At 42.1% G+C, this 14,467-nt stretch overlaps 1 protein-coding gene across 1 annotated transcript in view; it reads left to right on the top strand.

Moving 5' to 3' along the window:
* Positions 1-5,247, top strand: part of LOC121378892 — a 158,100-nt gene extending 152,853 nt beyond the window's left edge. Inside the window, exon 6 of the mRNA XM_041507255.1 lies at positions 118-5,247. Within this exon, the coding sequence (XP_041363189.1) occupies positions 118-2,173 (2,056 nt within the window). The 3' untranslated portion in view covers positions 2,174-5,247. The remainder of the gene's footprint in view (positions 1-117) is intronic.
* The last annotated feature ends 9,220 nt before the right edge of the window (positions 5,248-14,467 follow it).

Genomic DNA, 14,467 nt, shown 5'->3' with positions numbered 1-14,467 from the left:
TAACTAGTTATTATCTATCTATTATTATTATATTTATGGTTACGTTTAAAGTGTTTTCTATGTACTTTTTTGTTTTGATTGATAATAAATAAATAAATGTTTCATTGAATGTTCCAGGTTCAGCCAGAGGACGCCACTTGGGATGATCCAGGAGTACAACGGATTCCACCAGGGAAGCCGAGACTCGTCATTGGATGACATCAAGGAGGAACAGGAGGACGGGTTCGACTCCGTGTCCGTCTACAGCAGGACGCTCCCCATCGTCCGACGAGCAAACCTATCTCGTGACGACACAAGCGAGTACGAAGAGGCAAAAACTGTGTTTTCGTCGACAAAGAAGTTCTTCGCAAAGAGGAAGAAACACAAGGACGAGAAGGAAAAGCTGTCGACGGTCCAGGAAGACGAGTACACAGACGATCGGTCTCCCTCTCCGGAAATAGACTACAGCTCGGATGAGTCAGGCATCTCCGGATTTGAAGGTCAGAATGGTTTCAACTTGTCTACGTCTGCAGAGTCGGGACACATGAAGAGGCTGTCTTGTGGGTCGTCTGACTCTGCCATGAGGGATTCAGATGGTGGATCTTCCCTATGTTCAGACATGGAGGGTGCTGTCACGACGGTGGAGATCAACATTGTACACTGCGAGGATGACGTTAACAAGAAACCATCAGACGATATGAGTGGTTACGAAAGTTCTCTGCCCTCGTCGCGAATTCTTCCCGATTCTGATGAAACAGCTGTGTTCACATTTGGCGACACAACCGAAGATGGTTGCTCTGAGAGAGGATCTGTGAAAAAATTCCCTTTACCAGAAAGGCCACCATGGAAGAGTAAAGGCTTAGTCCACATGCAAATGAACGCGCGTAAATTCAGCTCTTCCAGCGAGGAGGAAGACGATGTTCCCATCCCAAGCTTCCTGCACGTGAAGAAAGAAAGCAAGCAAACACAGTTGGCTGATCAGCATGACGATGAACATCTGTACAGTGAGATTGTTCCTCTGTCCGAGAACGAGAGTGAAAAGGAAACCACACAGGCCACGTCCGCACAGGAGACGTGCAAACAACCTTTGGATGTGTCTCATTCAGGCTCGTCTAATCTCGGTTTGAACTCCAGTAGCTTAGCAGCCATCCTCAAGCACAGCATTACAAACGGAACGTTCAAAAGAACTGTACGAGGAATTCCACCAGCTCACAACACGTGTAATCCAGTCTTCAGTTCTGAGAACATAGTCAAAGATCCTTCTACGTTAGAACGAAGAAGAAATCAATCTTCGGCTAGGAGAGATTCTGCTACTGATCAAACTGTCAAGAATAACGAGAGACAGAAAATGCAGGATAAACGTGAGAGACAGGAACGAGAACAGAGACAATATGGAGAAAAAATACGAGACAGGCAAGAGCGAGAAGAAAAACAAGTCAGAGAAGACAGACAAGCGAAAGAAGAGAGACAGGTCGATAAGCAAGAGAAGGTCGAGAGACACAAACCGAACAACCCGGATAAGGCACAGATGCAGGCTACTTCAGACTCGGATGAGGGGATTGGAAGTCATGATGACAGTGCAGAACACGTAGAATTAAAACTGGTCGAGAAAGAAGATAATGAACCGAAGAAACGAGGACTGAAAATTAAGGAACTGCAAGAAATTCTTATCAAAAAGGATTTACCCTTTGCCAACCCGGCGCTAATACTCGGTATCCAGGCGAAAAAGCAAGAGGCGAAAGAACCCAGAAAAAACCCGGTGACAGTTGCTCTAGCAGCGAGAACACGACGTGGATCATGTAGCGATTCTGATACAGAGGTCATTCTGAAGCCATCAGCCATCGTGAGTCCCAAACGTGCGGCTCCACCCATACCAAACACCACCAGCACGATGACGACATCACTGGCACCACCAGCGCCACCACTACCACCACCACCCTCAACTCTTCCCAAAGTGAACAGAAATGTGACGAATGCTTCAGCTGCCAGACTGGCGTCCAGGAAATGTGAACGTGATTCCGAGAAAACATACGCAACCACAACGAAACTGAGCGAGACGAAAGACGAACTGTGTTTTGACGAGGAAACGAAAGCCAGAATCTCCTCCATCAAGTCGATGCTTCAGAGAGCCACATTTGCTGATAAACCAATGGGGACAATGTCCCTACCCAGGAAAATATCCAGCGTTTCATAGGAGGATTCGCTACCATGGTGATTCATATTTAGTACAGTATCTAAAACTGTGATATGGATTTAATATTGTGATTCGGAACCGAAGTATTGTGATTATAATTTGGTACAGCGATATTCTGGCTGATATTCGGTACACTATTAATATTATGGTTTCGATTTGGTACAGTAGCTTTTGTTATTTCGATTCATCACAATGCTGTTGTGTTTTGGATTCAGTACGGTGGTGTTGTGGTTTGTATTTCATCAAGTGGTTTCATCATTAGAATTAAGTACAGTAATGTTTAAACTTGACTTTGAGTCAGTGCTGTTGTAACTGATTCGGTTCAGTGCTATTAAAACTGTGATATGATTGTTCAAAGATTTGCGAATTTCTCAAATCGTGTGTTGGGATGTGTCGGTTAGACCAGCTATACAGCTGTGATCTACTGGGCACGATTGGCGGTTACCGTTTCTGAACTGATAAGAGTTGGCGCATCTTTCCTTTGTGAACCGAGAAAAGTGTTTAAACAAACTGTTGACTTTAAAATTTAATATACGTTGTATAAACACCCCCAGAATTCTGTTGTGTACACTGAATGTGCTGATTTGAGTGTTAATGTGAGAGAACCTTTACTACCTTGTAATATATAAGGATCTTTATAGAGAAACACTTTTATTGTACCTGTGTGCTATCAGTAATAGTACACCATTATGTATACAAATATGTCATTATAGCACAATGTTAAATATCCAGATCTGTTTTATGCTGCTTACTATGCTTTGGAGTGGTATAAATAAAATACTTACTGTTTTTATGTGGAGTAGTGCTATATCTCTGTGTTTAATAAACAAATTCTTTTGAGTGGTATATAAATTTAGTATTCCGTTATGTGGATCGGTATTTAAATTTATGGTCCTAACTCAGCATTAATACGAGTCACTAGTCATGAATGCGTATGATTTTGGAGAGGAATAGAAACTATACGATTGCTGTGTCTTGGCATTTTGTCAAAACAGTCTTATGCCTCAATGCATTTCGGTTGTATTGACATTGGTGCTCTATGGCAGGGTGGTAGATTGTCTGTTTAAGACACAGACTGCTGACTTTCGTCTGGCCTGCCTGTTTTTAAGGAAGATTCTACGATGTTTACATATAACGGTTTGAGAGGCAGTATGTATCAATTCCTCACAAAAGCTACCAGCTGTATATTTAAGTGAGGGTCACGTGTTTCGTATCTCTGCATAAGGGAGACAAAAATACGTTTTGACAACGTTATACTATCTTACCAAACTAGATTAAAGTAGATGTATCAACCGAAACGTCCAGTCATAGATTCAGTCTAGTGGGGAGGGTATGTGTTTCTATATTATTTGCTTTTAATATTTATTTGATGTATTTGTTCTGTTACTGCTTTTATAATTGTAAATATAGTATTGTACATAATATAAAACTGCATTATATACATTACCGTAAACACATATATCGTTACTACTGAGAAACGTACCTATTTTGAGGAAGGTAGGTGTGGGTACTGAATGCTATATATTTTACGTTGATATGTCTGGTCGGTCTAGAAAAGACGTGGTGTCACAGGTCCACGTACAGTTACATGTACACGTGTTTCCTATAGAAAAGTGTAATGGTTCCATTTAAAATTATTTACACTTCTTTTCCTTACCAACTGATCTCGCATGTAACTAATTACCGCATCGTCGAAAGTGTTTTATTTCGCGTCAAATAAAATAAGGGACCGATAGTGTGCTATAGACATTTGCAATTCGAATTGTCCAACATTAACACACAAAAAAACCTGATTTAAAAAAAAACCCCTCATAATATTAAATTAAACACAAACTTTAAATAAGCTACACCAATAAACTATGCGTTTAAAAATTGAATATTATATTTTTCCACTTTAGCAATTCCGGTTAATCACGTGCATGTTGTCCAGTTCTTACTTAACCAATTAAAACGCGCGAGATATAGAACTAGTATTTTACAGCATTGACGTATTATTTTAAATTTGTTTGGTGACATGTGAAAATCTAGTAACATGAAGCTAATACCATTACAAAACAACAGGATGGGATAGCTAGTGTCAGGACAAAACTAATAGGATCTAGTAACTAATATCATTACAAAACAACAGGATGGGATAGCTAGTGTCAGGACAAAACCAATGGGTTCAGGTAATTAGGTTTTAAATTCAAACAGGGTTATTATTCCAAAATCAGTTTTAAAATAATGGGATCAGATAACTAGTACCACGACAAAACCAATAGGATGGGGTAATTAGTACCATGAAAAACAAGGATGTAGTAACTAATACCATTACAATGCCAATAGGATTGGGTAACTAGTACCATGACGAAACTAATAGGATAAGGTAACTAGTACCATGGCAAAACCAATGGCATGGGATAACTAGTACCATGACAAAAACTAATGGGATCAGATGACTAGTATCATGAAATCAGGTCTATGACGAAACTGGTACTATGGCGAAAGTTATTTCATACTGAAGTGTTTAGTGAAATCTTAGTACGAAAAACACATCTGCCATTGCGTGCCAAACCAATACCAAGAGGAAACTAAAGTACCAATCACAGATATACCCCATCGTGGTTTAGCTTGTTAGATATGGTTTGTGAAAATATGTGGAACGAGAAAGTGAAAATTGTATTAGTATTATAATGACCTGTAAACCTGGGTTTCCATAGAAGTTCACGTGTCATGATTAACGTTTCACAATTCACTTTCATGACGGTTTCACGTAGACTCGGTTCATTTGTCACTTTCGTTTTCCACACCATACCATAATTATCACACCATACCATAATTATCATACCATACCATAATTATCATACCATACCACACCATAATCTAATCATATCATATCATTTCCACTCAGTTAGCAACCAAATATCTTTCAAGATTTTTGTAAAATGTACCCAAAATCCACGAAGGAAGAAACTACCGTATTTACATTTTCAACATAATGTAATAGATTTTGCATTATGTAGGTTATTTCGCAACTACAATGATTAAATAATTTAACTGTGCTTCGCTGTTCATGTCACAACCCCCCCCCCCCCCCCCCAATAAATTAATCATGTTCGTTTCTTTAGTCACGCGTGACCAATGACACGAAAGTATAAAGTGACTCGTGTACGCCCATGGGACCTGTATTTTGAAAATGACTTGTTCCTTCTTCTGTTCACGCCTGAATGGTGAAAAGTGAATCATGACACGTGAAAAGTGAACTTCTGTGGAAACCCAGCCTTACTGTACATACATAACAAACCTAATAAACATAAAAATAGTGTATTTTATAGGTGAAAGTCATCATGTTGACGATGAAATATACACACACAAACGACTGACTGACAATTTGGAACAGACCATACTGAACATGACATCATTACACCTCACAGGTGTAATAATATTGTCAGTAAAACTAAAAACTTGGTTACTGAAAGTAACACCATGAAACAGAAGTTAAAGCCTCTTTTGTTTAACGACACGACTAGAGCACATTAATCATCGATCTACTGGATTTCAAACATTTTATATGCTTTATCCCACAGACAGGATAGCATATACCACGACATTTGATATACCAGACGAGGTACACTGGCTGGAACTTAACACCATGACGAAATTAATACACACACACACACACACACACACACACACACACACACACACACACACACACATATATATACACACACACATATACACACAAATTAGTAGCAAGGGATCTTTTATATGCTTCATCCCACAGACAGGATAGCACATACCACGACATGATATACCAGACGTGGTATACACACACACACACACACACACACACACACACACACACACACACACACACACACAAATACAAATATATAATATTTATTTACAATTATTCCATCAGTTTCAGTTTTCAAGTCGAATGTTTGATTGATTTATAGTTCAAACTAGCAAACATAAATGTGTAGCTTTCTGATATTTTCACTGGAACTATGACACCCGAGTACAAATATGCACATTGGCTACTGGGTATCAAACAAAGGTATTGACAAATTAGCAAACACAGATCTATAGCTTATTGTTAGTTTCATTGTAAGAATAAGCAATTATAATGTTTGTATTTCTAGTACATGATATAAAGAAGTGAGTTCAAATATTCGCTAATTGACACTTAATTGTAAAAACTTTCATAGCTGAACATTATCTCAATGCATAGCAATACGTACTGGATTTAAATTCGATGAATACTATTATAAGAAACCTAATAACGATTATAATATTGAAATATATCGCAATATGGACATTTTACAATACTGCCCCATTGACCAGTAAGGAAGTAGTTGAAGGTGGTCGTAGGGATGAGGACTGTTGGAATTATGTACGTCTACGTTGTTGCATGTCCGCACAATATGAATGTACTGGATAACAGACACGTGACTGATGGAGATTCGAAATATAGGTGGACACATTGGGACGTAGTCTGTATATTATTTGATCACTTGTATAATAGCCTTTGATATGTGATATGGAAATGCTATTTATTTTAATTTTGTACAAACAGCTTTGCACCGAATAAAATATATAATCATATATAAAAGTGGTGATGTTTTATTTTTATTTATATAGTATGGATGTATTAAATGGGCTATAGAACGGGGTTTATGATAGGTGTTTTGGAAAGTTTTTATCACTCAGCAAATCTGTGAACTTTACACATATCCGAAGTGTACGACAAGACGTAAATAGTAATATTACATACATATGTGACCTCAGCACATTTTAAATTAAATATATATGGTTTCTAACATATGGTTATTTCAACACTTGGGGACAGAGAGAGAGAGAGAGAGAGAGAGAGAGAGAGAGAGAGAGAGAGAGAGAGAGAGAGAGAGAGAGAGAGAGTGTGTGTGTTTGCATGTGTGGTGGTAGTGTCTGTGTGAAGGAGAGTGTTTGTGTGTGGGGGAGAGAGAGGAGCAAAAGGGAGGGAGAGAGAGAGAGAGAGAGAGAGAGCGAGAGAGAGAGAGAGAGAGAGAGAGAGAGAGAGAGAGAGAGAGAGAGAGAGAGAGAGAGACAGAGAGAGAGGTAGGTGTGGGACCTCTGCGGTCACATAAGTTACTCGGACAAGGCAGGAGGTGATTTCCCAGTGTCACAAGACAACACTCATATCGTGGTGCGCATGGTCGTACGGGCTCCCGTGTTTGTAGGGGGTGGGGGGGAGAGAGAGAGAGAGAGAAAGAGAGAGAGAGAGAGAGAGAGAGAGAGAGAGAGAGAGAGAGAGAGAGAGAGAGAGGTAGGTGTGGGACCTCTGCGGTCACATAAGTTACTCGGACAAGGCAGGAGGTGATTTCCCAGTGTCACAAGACAACACTCATATCGTGGTGCGCATGGTCGTACGGGCTCCTGTGTTTGTAGGGGGGTAGGGAGAGAGAGAGAGAGAGAGAGAGAGAGAGAGAGAGAGAGAGAGAGAGAGAGAGAGAGAGAGAGAGAGAGAGAGGTAGGTGTGGGACCTCTGCGGTCACATAAGTTACTCGGACAAGGCAGGAGGTGATTTCCCAGTGTCACAAGACAACACTCATATCGTGGTGCGCATGGTCGTACGGGCTGCCGTGTTTGTAGGGGGAGGGGAGAGAGAGAGAGAGAGAGAGAGAGAGAGAGAGAGAGAGAGAGAGAGAGAGAGAGAGAGAGAGAGAGAGAGGTGTGGGACCTCTGCGGTCACATAAGTTACTCGGACAAGGCAGGGGGTGATTTCCCAGTGTCACAAGACAACACTCATATCGTGGTGCGCATGGTCGTACGGGCTCCTGTGTTTGTAGGGGGTGGGGGGGGGGGGGGTGAGGAGAGGGACGAAATGGATTTTTGCCCGAATTAAACGAAAATATCCGAACCTGGATAACAACATTTGTTCATATTAGTATTACTGCCAAATAGCTATATAGGGTGGCGAACAAATCATTACATATTTTTACACAGAATACAACTAATATTTTATGTAGAATGATGGAAATTCACGGTAAACTTTTTCAGGCCAGCTCGTTTGGTTCGAATATCTCTATCTTTAACGAATTTGAGGATCCCCCCCCCCCCCCCCCGCCCTCTTGTCTTGTTCGCTTATAATGTTGTGTTATAATGGTCTGTGTTATAATACTTTATCTGATATAATGGTGTGTTATAATGCTGTGTGATATAATGGTGTGTGTTATAATGCTTTATCTGACATAATGGTGTGTGATATAATCGTGTGTGTTAAAATGCTTTATCTGATATAACGGTATGTGATATAATGGTGTATGATATAATGGTGTGTTATAATGGGTGTGTGTGTGGTTGTCAAGAATTCTAAAAGTTACATTGACGACCCATGTAACATAATTATGATTGACGTGTTGATGACCAGTATACACCCAACAAGAAGAAACCCGATCATCTGTTAGATCGAGGCTATCTGAGGCTATTTTCTTTAGTAATCATTCGGGTTTCCACTTTGTATTAACGTAAGACTTACAAAATAAGGTATCATGTTTGTTTGTGTATATCTGTGCATACATCAGTCGATCCATCCGTCCATCGATCCATTCGTCCACCCATCTATCCACTCACCCATCCATAAATCCATTCATCCATCCATCCATTGGTTAATAGGTAGATTTTGAATACCGGAAAACGTATGCATTGACCATTTACATAACACATGTTCTTTCTCGAGTTTTTATTGCTATGGACTATTCCGTCTGGGATACACACTCCGTTTCTCTTTGTCTCTGTCCGTCTATCTGGCTGTCTCACTTCTGTGTACTTGTCTCTCTTTCTGCTTCTTTCTGTCCTTTTCGCCCCCCCCCCCCCCCCCCCAGCAGTATATACACTACTTTCTTGGCCAAATTGAAATTTCGAGTTGTAAAATGAATGTAAAGACTGAGCCATTGTACATTTCCTATGGGGGTCCGCGAATTATTTCATTTGGTTAGTCTTAAGTGGTCATACGGACAACTTCAAGGCTGAATAGTACTGCGAGGTCAGAGGTCACTCTTCCTGTTATACACTTGGATGGACGTTCTTGACCTTTTTCTTTCAATAGACATGCCCAGCCACGTTGTTCCTAGCCGCAGGTCAGTGGGGATCAAGTTCAGTCAGTAGAGCACCACGTTGTTCCTAGTCGCAGGTCAATGGGGATCAAGTTCAGTCAGTATAGCACCACGTTGTTCCTAGTCGCAGGTCAGTGGGGATCAAGTTCAGTCGGTAGAGCACCACGTTGTTCCTAGTCACAGGTCAGTGGGGGATCAAGTTCAGTTGGTAGAGCACCACGTTGTTCCTAGTAACAGGTCAGTGGGGGATCAAGTTTAGTCGGTAGAGCGCCACGTTGTTCCTAGTCGCAGTTCAGTGGGGGATCAAGTTCAGTCGGTAGAGCGCCACGTTGTTCCTAGTCGCAGTTCAGTGGGGGATCAAGTTCAGTCGGCAGGGCGCCACGTTTGTTCCTAGTCGTAGGTCAGTGGAGATCAAGTTCAGTCGGCAGAGCACCACGTTGTTCCTAGTCGCAGTTCAGTGGGGGATCAAGTTCAGTCGGTAGAGCACCACGTTGTTCCTAGTCGCAGTTCAGTGGGAGATCAAGTTCAGTCGGTAGAGCGCCATGTTGTTCCTAGTCGCAGTTCAGTGGGGGATCAAGTTCAGTCGGCAGGGCGCCACGTTTGTACCTAGTCGTAGGTCAGTGGAGATCAAGTTCAGTCGGTAGAGCACCACGTTGTTCCTAGTCGCAGTTCAGTGGGGGATCAAGTCAGTCGGTAGAGCACCACGTTGTTCCTAGTCGTAGGTCAGTGGAGATCAAGTTCAGTCGGTAGAGCACCACGTTGTTCCTAGTCGCAGTTCAGTGGGGGATCAAGTCAGTCGATAGAGCACCACGTTGTTCCTAGTCGTAGGTCAGTGGAGATCAAGTTCAGTCGGTAGAGCACCACGTTGTTCCTAGTCGCAGGTCAGTGGGGATCAAATTCAGTCGGTAGAGCACCACGTTGTTCCTAGTCGCAGGTCAGTGGGAGATCAAGTTCAGTCGGCAGGGCGCCACGTTTGTTTCTAGTCGTAGGTCAGTGGAGATCAAGTTCAGTCGGTAGAGCACCACGTTGTTCCTAGTCGCAGTTCAGTGGGGGATCAAGTTCAGCCGGTAGAGCACCACGTTGTTCCTAGTCGCAGTTCAGTGGGGGATCAAGTTCAGTCGGTATAGCAACACGTTGTTCCTAGTCGTAGGTCAGTACGGGATCAAGTTCAGTCGGTATAGCACCACGTTGTTCCTAGTCACAGGTCAGTGGGGATCAAGTTCAGTCGGTATAGCACCATGTTGTTTCTAATCACAGGTCAGTGGGGATCAAGTTCAGTCGGTATAGCGCTCGTCCGAGGTACCTGGGTTATTAGGATCGAACCCTTTGGTGGACCCATTCTTTGACTCTTCCTCTAACTGTTTTTTCCCCATCCCAACCCATGCCCCGCGTTTGTTAAAATATCGTGGTATGTGCTATCCTGCATGAGTGAAATTCCGTATACAACATTCTTCGCTGCTAATGAAAAATGCAGCAGGTTTCCTCTAAGGATTTATTTCAGAATTACCAAATGTTAGATATCCGATGATTAATAAATCCATGTGCTCTACTGGAGTCGTTGAACAAATGAAATGTATGTCGCAATTTGTATAACAATTTTTATACAGTTACTGGATTCTAAAACAAGCTCCCTGAAACTCGCAAGTACGTTTATACAAAACTATAATTAAAGGGACATTCCTGAATTTGCTGCAATTTTTAAGATGTTATCGACTAAAAGAGACTATTGTAATTACATTTCAAATATTAAAATAAACATAAAATATTAGAGGTTGTATATTAAACGTGTTTCTGATCGGTGTAATATTTGTACTAGGTTAAATTTCATTTTATTTCCTAAACTATTGTTTTTTCGTACGTACGACATTATTTGAACACCAAATCCAGTTTTGGCGTCTTACAAATATTAAGACGACCAGAAACACATTGAATATACAGACACTGATATTCTAAACAAGAAAATATATTTAATATGTCAGTTTAATCGTAGAAGTATTTTATTAGTCGGAAACATCGTATAATGCAGGAAACTCAGGAATGTCCCTTTAAGACGATTTACGTTTATACCCAACTATAATTAACAGGATTTACGTAAAATAGTTCATTTGCCGAAACCCAGGATACTACATTTAAATACTGATAATTCATTTTGCAGTTAATTATATCACTTTACTGCTGATTAGGTTTGGTAGCGCCCTGCCAGTACCACTTCTAATGCAGAATTCAGACAGTGTACCTCAGCCTTAATACCCCTTTCCCACTTATGCGGTTCAGACCACGGTTTGACGCGGTTTGAAAACCGCAGGGAACCTCGAAGACACCGCGCGGTGATTCGTATGTTTCCGCAAGCTTCCGCAGGTTCCGTGAGTGTCCGCGGGCACCGCCGGAAAAATTAAACATGTTTAATTTTTCCGCCGAAATGCTGCGGAAAGCTCTAAAACGTAAGAAATCCGCGCGAACCGTGAATGCATCGTACTGGCCGCAAGCAAACCGTTAACCTTCCGCGACCTTCCGCGAGACAACCGCAGCCTTCCGCCACAATTAATATTTACGGTCGCTATTGTTTCTTTGCGGAAGCTATACGGTTCCCTTGAATGCATTGGCGGTTTGCATGCGGTTTCTTGACGGTAACTACGGTTGTTACGTTATCCACACGGCTAATACGTTTAATTACGTTCTTCTCACGATCTGTAGCGGTTCTGGAGAAATATATAAAGCGGCCCATGCCAAAGGTCCTCATTCCACGAAAAGCGACTGTCTTGAGAAAACCTATTACAAGACTGTACTGTCCATCATCTGGTAACCATGCCACCCAAGGGACGAGGAAAGGGCAAACAGAAAAGACATAGGTCTGTCACTCCTTCTGTTGCACCTTCTCCACAACATGATCCTGCTACGGTAGAATCCGATGAAGAACAACAAACACATGAGACAGTTGACATAGAAGTACAAACAAAAGACGGAGCTGCAACAACCCCAGCAATGAAAAAAACGAGAGCTGTTCCATTGAACTTGCAGCCAGAACAAGAACAAGAATTGGCTGACTGGTATAAAGAAAATAAATTCTTATACAACTTCAGGATGGCTGATTATAAAAACAAGGAGAAGAGGCAGAGAATAATGAAAGAAAAAGCTCAACAGTTCGGAATATCTGCAGAACAGTTGACCACCTGGTTGACATCGATGCGAGACAGAGCAGGGAAAATCACCAAGAACCAGCCTTCTGGCTCTGGAGCGCAGCCCCTCACTGACCGTGACAAGTGGGTCCTAGACAACTTCGGTTACATCCAGAATTACATGAGGAGAGTTGCAGAAGGCAAGAGAAAGAAAGGGGGTCAACTGTCGGAGAACCTGCCCAGTGCTGCTCCATCTGATGTATCTCAAGATCCTGGTTCCACAGAAGAGGAGGATGGAGATTCAGATCCTGGGTCCGCTAGTGAAGTGTCCAAGGCGTCCAAATCCTCAAAGGTTTCTTCTTCCAAGCGTTCCTCAAAGATGTCCTCCACAACAACACCTTCAGCAGAAGACGTTCTGAGTAAAGTAAGTACATTTTGTGACAATGATCATTCCTCTTCTTTGCTTTGCTTGCAATTTCATCATTATGGTTCATTTCAGATTTGTATGATTCTTTAGTAATGTACTTTGCCTCCATAATTATGACACTAGCTTTCCAAGCTGTCACAGTCAGGAAAGATTCTCTTTGTACTTAGGTTAAAGCTATTTTTCTCTTTTTCACGGTAGCCGTGGGGTCAAAGTCGCTTGATTAATTATCTTACGCCTCTCACCTCCTAGGCGTGAGTTCGAATCCCGCTCAGGGCAGGTTAATACTTGTCAAGGGATTTTTACACATTCGAGTGTGGGAAAGTTGCCAGTTACTTGCCGCGGGTCGGTGGATTACTCCGAGTACTCCGGTTTCTCCCACCACTAAAACTGGCATGTGCGTAAATGTCCTATATTGTGTTAATCGGACTATAAGCCCTTTCCCTCCGTCCTCTTGAAAAACTTACATTTTAATTGGAATGATGACAGAAATGTGAAGTTACCTCAGAAAGTTCTTGAAACTTGACTGGTCTTCTGCTCCCAATTCAACCATGAGTTGCTCATACTGTCCAAACCTGGCCCTTCTCAGCAACCACTGTTTGACCCTTCTCTGTCTTTTCATTCTTCTTCTTTCTCTTGCAGCAACAATTTCAGCTTCTTTTTGCCTCCTCATTATTATAATGACCATAGCAGCTTCTGCAGTCAGAACCAGGAGCTCCATAGCACATTGTTGCAGTAATTTTGCTCTATTATCTGGTGGAAAAAGCGTGTCTTCTTCAGACAGCATGTTATCTTCTTGAAATCAGCAGATGAAATGGCAGACAGCAGCATTGGAGGGACTTTTTATACCAAAACCTCTGCGGTTCTGCGCGGTTGCCCACTCCGTAGAGTCTCGCTGTTTTCCGCAGTTCCAGAACCGTCTACACACCGTGAGGAATCCGTGGTGTACGTATTCATCGTAGTGCTTCCGTGATTATCCTCAAAGCCACCGCGAACATCCGTGCATGTCCGCGAGCCCACCGCTTATATTCGTGAAGACAACGCACACATCCGCGAAACCACCGCGTATATCCGTGAGGACACCGTGTACATCCGTGAGAACACCATGCATATCCGTGTAAACAACGTGATCACCGTCTGTCATTCCTGGCGATCCGCTGAAAGACGACCTTCTACAACCCTACGCGAGCCGAAACGCATCGAACCGCAGGAACAGCTACACCGCCGTGATCAACCCGTGAGCACACCGCCTAGGTAATGAAATTTGCGCGTTGGTCATAAAAAACTGGCAGAAAACCGTACACTCCAGAACCGCACGCACCGTACGAAAACCGCATAAGTGGGAAAGGGCCATAGAGACGTGTTCCAAGTATTAGGATTTTGTCGCGGTCCAGGCGCGAAACGCGAAGAAAGGACGCAAAGAAAAATCATTCATATAGTTATCAACAGCAGTGATTTCATTTGAGCATGCAAAACAGTCATATTAGGATATGAACGTGAAAATAATAGAAATGAATGAATGAATTAATGGATGGATGAATGGATGAACACATCTGAAATAGGCCAATTGTAGTAAACTACACGGTGCATTATTCTGGTGCGCACGCAGGATGCGCGGTGGGTCTAGTGTCACAAGTCAAGGGTACTAAAATAAGAACCATATTATATTTTAGAA

Source organism: Gigantopelta aegis, chromosome 8 (assembly GCF_016097555.1).
Source record: "Gigantopelta aegis isolate Gae_Host chromosome 8, Gae_host_genome, whole genome shotgun sequence".
NCBI classification, from domain to species: domain Eukaryota; kingdom Metazoa; phylum Mollusca; class Gastropoda; order Neomphalida; family Peltospiridae; genus Gigantopelta; species Gigantopelta aegis.
This window is presented reverse-complemented; position numbering and strand designations above follow the sequence as displayed.